At 38.9% G+C, this 9,226-nt stretch overlaps 1 protein-coding gene across 1 annotated transcript in view; it reads left to right on the top strand.

Annotated features, from left to right (window-relative positions):
• Positions 1 to 4,512: 4,512 nt before the first annotated feature.
• Positions 4,513 to 9,226, top strand: part of tspan15 (tetraspanin 15) — a 33,136-nt gene continuing 28,422 nt past the window's right edge. Inside the window, exon 1 of the mRNA XM_044346927.1 lies at positions 4,513 to 4,894. Coding sequence (XP_044202862.1) covers positions 4,805 to 4,894 — 90 coding nt within the window. The 5' untranslated portion in view covers positions 4,513 to 4,804. The remainder of the gene's footprint in view (positions 4,895 to 9,226) is intronic.

Raw genomic sequence — 9,226 nt, 5'->3', positions numbered from 1 at the left:
CGCGTGGAGCTGCGCCAACTCCACTCACAGCGAAGGGGAGAGATGATAAAGGGTGAAACGAGTGAAAGACAGAAAAAGAATGAACAGCGACTGATGCTCACTCCGATTCTGGATCTAAAATGTGATAGCTGGTAATGTAGTTACTCAAAAGAAAGAGAATACTGTGAAATTGAAAAATTAAGCAAGAGAAGGGGGGAGGGTTAGTGCAAATAAAGGCATGTGTTGGCTGTGCATGATTCCATCTGAAACAAGAAAGAGATTAACAGAGTATTAATGAAATAGAGAACAAATCAGTGAGATTATGAGAGAGAGGGGAATGAAAAAGCTGTACAAATCATGGTTGGTAAGAAAAGCAAAGGAAAAACTATTCCCAATCTCTACTGCTACCTTTAATTTCTGCAGCCATCAATTTCCTGCTCCATTGAAATCTGAAGCAATTCTGTGGTTGTCCTCTGTGCGATTGCCTATCAACTATTCATGTTCTTCAATTTTTGTTTGGCACAGCGGACAGAAGACACACAGAGAGGGCTGCAGGGTTGGAGAGAACAAAAAGTAAAGCTCTCAAGAGGGCTATGACTGACTATTCATATTTTTTCACTATATATGTGTGAGGGTGTGGATGGCTGTTCACTTCCTCTGTAAAATGCTTGTTTTAATATACACCTATGATTGCTATGTGTATTGATAGTTTTACATGAAAACTCTTGGGATCACAAAAGGATCCATTCTTGTAGTGGCGGTCAAGTGAGACCACCCGTTTTGTGGGTCATGACATGGTTGAAGAGGACAAACTTTAATGCAGTATGGGTATGTGTCATGGTGCTGCTGATGGTGGGAGATGACTTCTTGTTGGGGAGTTTCTCCATCCTTTGCTGCTGCTTTTCTTCTGCAGCCTGTCAGAGATCCTCTTCATAAAGTGCAGCTCCTGTCAGGACTATATCTTTCCATGTTAATGTGAAACTTTGTGATGCTGATCTCGGTCTTGTCCTCAGTTAACCACTGTCAACACATCGATACATCATTCCTATGCTAATCACACTCTAGTTGTAGGCACGTCTATCAGCAGGTCTCAACAAGGGGAGTCACATCCACCTGCGACATGATGCACATTTCCTTGTTTGGACATCACTCCTGGAGTTGGGGGTGTTCCCCAGAGATAAAGCTGAGCTACTGACACACGGAAAGTGCTCCCAAGGGACTCTCCATAACCTGTTGTTCTCCTTCTCCTTTCCACAAAATTAGGTTGTAAAAAACAGGCAATAAATGAAAAGTGCAAAGCAATAATCGCCTTTGAAGTTCTTCTCTACACGTTACACACTGTGCTGTCTCTGTATTATGGGTGTATAAAGAAGTAGAGGTCTGTCTGTGCCTTTGTGATGCACTTGGTTTTAGCTCAGTAGTCAGCGCAGTCATCTATGATCTGGGACAATGGAGTTTGAGACCGGGTGTGGGGACCTCCTTCATAAGATAGTTTATTCATAAACACTTATTTTAACACTTCAATATCCTAAAATTAAAAGCGTAATGAAAACTAAAACTCCACTTTTATTTGAATGCAAATACAAATATAAATAGTTTTGCTGCCTCAACAAATATAGATAAAAATACTGGGCCCTCTGCACATCCCGAACACATTCATTTCATCGGCTCTGTTGCTCAGTGTAAAAACAAACAGGTAGGAAGGAAGCTCTGTTTCAACCTTAAAGCTCCACTGACGAATATGGTTTATATTTGAATTAAATGAAATTTTTTCCTCAGGTTGAGAATTTATCTGAGATAATCTGAGGGTGTTGCAGGGGTTGATAACAGAGTTGATCACAAAGCACTTGCAAAGTACAGCGCTGTGTTTGCAGTTATTGGCAGTCACACATTTAGTGAAGCTGCCGCTACTTTCTGTACTTTTAGTTTGAGCTGTGGCATCTCAAACATGACAAAACACTTAAATGTCCCCATAGAGACAGTATGCGTCAGTATTTATGTCCTGCTGGTTTTAAAATGTGATCATACGGCAAATAAATCTATTAAAATGTGTTTGGTTTATTTATAAGTGCACATGTTTCTGTGTGCTCTGTTGCTGTATACAGTGCATGTGGGGGAGGGTAGCAGTTCTGTGTTTGTCTATATTGTATTATATACTGAACAGTTTTTTTCTTCTGGTAATGTACAGTCTGTTTGTTTAACATATGATAAACATATGATATACAAATATATACTTTATAATCTTGTTACTTATCACTAACCATAAGGTGACATGTACTTGCTGTATGCTCCTATGATGTGCACATTTCCTGAAAATGCTGTGGTGATGTTTGGTCATAACAGAAACTTTATTCACGTTTCTCCTTAAAACAATTAAACAAAGTGGAAACAACAGTTAATCTGTGACATTATCGTACAATGTGTGATGGTTTTTAGGCCTCTCTTTCTTACTGTTATGTCTTTGCTTGTGTTTCCTATTGCTTTTATTCTTTCAAAACTACCATTTTGATGTCTTTGGTGACTTTGATGATCTGTTTGTGTCTCTCCTTCCTCCTGCTCTGTTATCACTCTCCCTCCCTCTCGGGGGAAATCTACTGTATGTGTCTGCATTCGTTTGCACAGGAAAGAGCGGATAGAGGTAGAGCCTGCTGACTTCAGCTGAACTCATTTTGTCTTTTTTTTTTTTTTCTCTGTTGTGTGTGTACAGTATGTACTGCATGTGTGTGCTTTCACATGCGCACAAATCCTTATTGGCCAGCAGGGCCTGGTGAAGGGCATGTTGAAGGGTACAGGCGGAGGAATGAAAAGTTTCTATCAAACTGAAGTAACCGTACTGAACAATTTCGGTCTCCTGAGTGAATCTGAGGCTGAAGTATCATAGACAGAGGAATAACAGTGCTTACTATCCAGGACCTAAAACTCACTTCTGTTAAACTCTGCACCTGAACGCACCTCAAAGACTATATCTGACCACTAACATGTACATTCTGTGCATGCTGACTAGCCTACAGTCTGTGTTTCTAGTCCAGAAAAAAACACTGAGAGACAGATAAAAACAAACTAGCCAATCATTTTTCATGCCAAGGAGAATCTGATCAAACTGTTTTCTTTCTTAATCTCAGAATACAAATTAAGAATGTATCTGATAAAAGCCGCACCTGCTCGGGTTTGCTTTGTTTTGCTTTGCGCTGGTCTTGTCAGCTCGTGGTCTTTTGCTTGTGGAAGAAGATAAGAAAAGGCGGAAGTGATAAATAAGGAGTAACTACTAGATGGGTCAAAATAGTGATTCTCTTGACTGAACAGCAGCTCAGACAGCTCTCACTCACTGACTCAACATGCTTAATCAGCTGAATAGCTGCTGATAAGGCTGGCCTAAAACCAACAGTGTTGGACACACAAGTACAGGCGATGGTTAGTCACAGACAGCCCAATGGTGGCTGTCTGTTGTTTTAGTTTATCAAGGCGTTTAATGACCTGTTCTGTTCTTCAGTTTTGTAACTGAGCATGGCTTAATTTTAAAAAACAGCAGTCAAATAAAATAAAACATTCTAGACACATACACTTTTACTTTCTGGTCAAATTGTCAACTTTGTACACAATGAATTTTAATATTGTAGGCTACAGAATGCATTTGCATGTATTTTATTGAGACAATGTGTTTTTTAATGTGATTTTGAAGTATTCAATTGATTGATTTATCAGTTACTGGGGATCAACTTTCATACATTTCCAAGTTGTATGAGGTGGTTTGAGTGTGTGTCTAAACAAAGACGCTGCATAGAGCCTTGCAATTCATCAGTCATCCCAATTCAAAGGCAACAAAGCAAATTCAAAGCAAATTCTCTGGACACAACAAAGTAGTAGTGGCTCATTCTGTATGGTCCCTTTGCAAGTGCTCTTCCAGTAGCCTATACTTCACCACTAGGGGGCAAAGACATATGTTTTACTGTAAATTGCTGTTATCCATAAAGTGTGTGCCACCAACACCTATTTATTGACATATTAGAGCAAAAAATACTTACATTAAAAAGCAGAGTTAAAATGCTGAGGGTGTGCCATATTGTGTTTCCTTTTCATATTTCTACCATGTTTGAATGTTCTATCCGAAAACTCACACATTCATGAAATTGATGTAGGCTATTTGCATCTATCATATTAATTGGAAACATGAGTCATTAGGTATTTTGCATGTTTGATGTCTTTTTGTGATTCTTAGTTTTATTCGTAAACTGTTCGTGAATCTACAGATTTATTTATTTATTCATATATCAGGGTAGTGTAAGGCATGAGATTTGCTTGGTGTGGAGGAAGCTTTTACAGACAGGTTGTAGCTCTGTTCATATGCTATTTCTTCTTGACCAGGTCTCATCTTAGATTTTTTAATCAATATTTCATTGAGATATAGTAAAAAAAAATATTTTAGAGGATATTTTCATTTACAATGATTTTATTTTAGAGTCAAATACAGGTTGGTGGTTAAATAAAGGAAAATAAAAGGACGTGTGATGAGCCCGTAATTCCTGGCTACGCCCCTGGAAAGAGGGGATTTAGTCATTTAAAAAAAAATTGAGGTTCGGTAGTTAAAAACATATGTATTTCAACCTCACATCAATCACTCGAGAAAAACACTCAGTGAACATACACAGTTTTAACGAAGTGAACCTCCTCTTCGTGGTTTATTTCTTCCCTTTAAACCTGCTGCCGTCCATCCATCATCTCTTCCACACACACGCGCGCGCCCCCAGGTGTGGTGACGACGACAACGCGGAAGTGTGTTGTCAACAGAGCAGGGAGCCGTTGGAGAGAACCGTCCGCCGCCGCCGCGATGTCCAACAACGACAGTACCCGATACTGTCAAAGATTCTCCTACGCTTTTCTCAAATTCACCCTGTTCGTCTATGCCATCGTCTGGTGGGTGAGTAACGTCCCGGTGACCGTTTGTGACGAGGAGCGTGCGCTTTGTTTGCACAGTTGTCCCCGCTGGACAGGGGTTAGACTGGGTGTGTTTGTTGTTTCGACTGCTGGGAGTCTGTATAAACAGAAAGAAAAGACGGTTTAAATGTGTTATAGTGAGAAATAATCACCAGCATACGATTTTCTCAAACTGCAGCATGTTGTTTTCTATGATTTACAGCTTTGGTACGACAGGTGTTTTACTACCTGTGGAGTAATGAGTAACTGCCCTACCCTCCTCTATGCACCTTTACCTGCTTGATACATTGGTAAACACATACAGAAAGAGAGAGAAAAGGAGATAAAGAGAAAAAGAAAGAGGAGCAACAGATTCGGTTTTCTTTTTCCGTGGGGATTTCAGAAACGTTGTTGTGTCCTGCTGTGGTCAGACTGAAGCATGAAGGAAGTCATGTGTGTGGTACACAACATGACAGATCAGCAAATTATTGACAATGAATGGCTGCATTAAATGGCTCAACAAGACAGAGTTGATCCAGTTCATTCAACCTAATAGTTAGTTACAGTAGGTGCATATTAAGTAAAGTTTTTATATATCTGATAGAAGTGTACTGTCAACATAGTCTGGAGTATACTGGAGTATTTGTGGTGTCAACCATACAGGTGCCTGATTGCATAATGTGAACAGGTTGTTGTACAAAACTTGAATGGACTATCATGGCCTGTTTGGTTGCTGTTTTGTGATTCATCACTGTGCAATCTTGTGAAATGATAACAGTGAAAGATTTGAGTTTCTAGTAATTTCTCAGTAATCGTACACAGTCGGTTTAGATGATTATTCTATTAATCAGTCAACAGAAAATTCAGTTGTATCAAAAATGCATTTGCTGAAATACATTTACTGGTTCCAGCTTTTAAATTGTGAGTATTTGCTGCTTTTTTCACTATTTTCTGACATTTCACAGACAATTTACAAATTGATCAGTAATGAGAATAATTATTAGTTGCTGCCTGGGAGAAAGGTAAAGGTAAAGATTAGCAAACACATTTTTTTAAACTCCACTTCACACAGTAGTTATAAAAACATGTCACAATATACACAACAAGACTAGCAAGGGAGCTGCTGACTGACTTTGCAAAGTTGACTGATGGACTCTTGCAGCCTCTTTGTGTCTGCGGCCCTTTTCAATTTGCAACATACAAGCTATGACTTGCAAACATGAGATAATTTCCTCACATTCATTTTGACTTGTTTTAATAATCAAAGAAACTTATTAACTCCATACTTGTGACCCATGCATGAGCACGCAAGAGGACTGCAATTTGTGAGTGGCAGTCATCTGTGAAACGGGGAAGTGGCAACATTTGCCATGTGTGTAAGCAGAGTTTGTAAATTGCTTTTGTGAAACAGGCCCCTGGATTCCTCTCAGGAGCAGTGGTGCAGATCCCCTGGAGCCACAATCCATCAAAGTCTCCGAAAAGCACTGTTTAGTTTGAAGATAAAGACCTTTTCTCACAACATATTTGTTTGCAGGTAGATAAAAAGAAAATGAAAAAGGACTCAAATGGTTAATCAGGAGTCTGTACATCAGTAATACAAACCATACAAAAGAATGAGGTCAAGAAGGGGGTGTATTTCATCTCTGTGAGACAGTAAAGAGTTTCCAGTAGAGAGGTCAAGTGAAGTAAAATATTCCCTGAGGAGCAGTTTAGATGAATGTGTAAACAGTTTACAATGTAAACAAATATTACAGTCATCTTAGCGGAAGAAGCAACTTCATAACAATACCTAGTAAGGTATGAATTTGCTTGGTTATAGAGAATCTTAGCAGACAAACAGACACATCCTCAGCTGCGAGGGAGCATCGTCTAACTCTCTGCTATGTCCGACTTAAGGTTTACTGCTTAAGTATCGACTTAAATGCTGTGATCTATCAAAAACAAGAGGGAAATACATGAATGATTACAATTTACTTGCTTCTACTTGTATTTTTTTGGCAGTTACTTAAATGAAGCCAAAACAATTGTCTCAAGAAGAGGAAAATAACATTGAAATAACACAAGACACCCTGATGTTGTAACAATATATTCTGTCACTTGTCACTCACTAAAAAAAAAACAGTGGTTTTGTGCAACATATCTAAAACCCTGCAGCTGCTCCCTCTCATAGACAATTTGACAGAACATTTATATTTGTGCAGACAGATGGCTGATCTAGACAACACTTAGTGCACTAAAAAATCACTTATTTGTTCCCTCTGTGAGACATTTCTGAAATGATTATTCATAGGAAGAGATAAAGAGAGAGTGGGATGATAGGTAGGCAGTAATGGGTTTATTATGGAGAGTTAATGCTGGCTTGATAAGGGAGGTGAAACAAACTAATGACCTATATTTACTTTGTTGGTGTTTAAAGAGACGTTCCCACCACACAGTCTCTGAAGCGGTTTGTCTCTGCGGGATGCAGTTGAGTACAAGGAGCAGTTGAGGTCACATTGTCACTTCCTTCAGGAAATGTAGACAGCAGCAAATGTTCACTCACTCAACATAAAATCAGCTGCTTTTTTTGGCACCGGCAGTGTTTCTGTTGTAATTTCTCATCAAACAGGTGGTCAAGAGAAATTTCAACTTATTTGTATTTGACTGTATATTGTAATTAATGTTAGAAACAAAAATAAAATGATAGACCAACATAATGACAGTTGATAGAGCAGTCAACGTTGCTGTATCGATTTATTGAGAACTTTGTTGCCAAAAATCCTGTTGCATGTTTTCAGCGTCAGATCTTGATGTTTTTAATCTCTCTAAAAATATACTTAAGGAATATTACTGAGTCACACACACACTTTCTTGCCCTCTGATTTGTATTTCCTTTTTTTTATAATGACCTCTCCGTCATACTGACTCAGTGTGCTGTGGGACAGGATGTGTGTGTGCTGGTGTCTGCAGCTGTTGAGGCTACAAACAGCCAAGCAACATAGCATATGTCGGAGGGACAATGTAGAGGATGAGATCATTTATTCTCTGCTCACTGTGAAAAATTATTTACGTCATACGAGGACAATAGCTTAACTCTGTGTGGGATCTACAGTGGGGATCAAAGATGTTACAGTTGACTTAGGCTAAAACTGAAAGTAAAGCCAAGCCATGAGGGTGACGTTGTATTTATGAGATGAGAATTCCCCATGTCATTGTTTACTTTCATTGAAAGTTATAAAGTAATTCTGAGGTAAATTATTAAACAGGCTGTATCAAAGGGATATATAGAATACCAGCAGTACATTCGGTAGGCAGAGCAGAGGTCATTATTTTGATTACTGAGATCTGATCGGAGGGGTGTAAAAGGATTTTGTCAGCTTCTGTGATTTGAAAAGCAACTGGAGTTTTTGCCTTTTGAAGATAACAATCCCAACTGTGATGCTGGCTTCTTGTTCCTGTAGGTCGATTTCACTTCAGCCTGCTGTCTGAGGTTGTCTGCTTTTCATAACCTTAATTAACCCAATGAAGGCTGACTGAGAACACTTTTTTCACAGTGGCACATGATGCACAATAACACACATGGACTCACCGGGACTTCCCAGTTTAAAGCAGGTTGTTGTCTCTTGACCACCGAGCTGTTGTAATTGCTCTGTAATTTGGGACTAATGTACCTTACTGACAATTGTTGATCATTACATAATCTGGTCAGTACCAGGCTTTGAAACAGCAACCTTTGATATGGTAAATCAAATAAATATTTCCCTGTTTGCATTCAGCACACTGAAAAGAAATGAGCCTGTCTGATAATTTAGAGCTGGGTGTGAGATGTCCTGAAGAGGCCACTGTACAGAGGACAACCCCTTCTGACTTTGGCCTTGTTTCAGCAGTTTCTGTTTGTCTGGTGACAGAGTGTCACTGAATAATCGCATTGCTTTCTGTCTAATGTATAATCAGTGTTTATTATTTCATGTGAAAATTAAAAAAAGCTTAATTGGCTTCAGAGTTTTCTGAGTCAGAGACACATTGGTGTCTTAACATATCAAGAAAACCTGCTCTGTTAGTTAATGTGTAAATCCCCAACAGTGGCAGCTGTGTGCAAATGTGTAAATCCCTAATGTCAAATGTGGAAAGTTTCTATATTCCCCCTTTGATGTGTAATGAACAAATTCAACAATTGGCTGGTGACTTGAATGAATTGAAACTAGCTTATGGAGGTGTGAAATTACCCATATTTCATCTCATATTGCTTTATAGCCTCCACACTTTAATTCAAAGGTTAATCTTGTTTTATTTAAACACAGGCAGCTGATCTTTTACTTAAGAATTAAATGAGGTCCAAACCACTGATGAGAAGCAG

The sequence above is a fragment of the Thunnus albacares genome, chromosome 1 (assembly GCF_914725855.1).
Source record: "Thunnus albacares chromosome 1, fThuAlb1.1, whole genome shotgun sequence".
In the NCBI taxonomy this organism is placed as follows: Eukaryota; Metazoa; Chordata; class Actinopteri; order Scombriformes; family Scombridae; genus Thunnus; species Thunnus albacares.
This window is presented reverse-complemented; position numbering and strand designations above follow the sequence as displayed.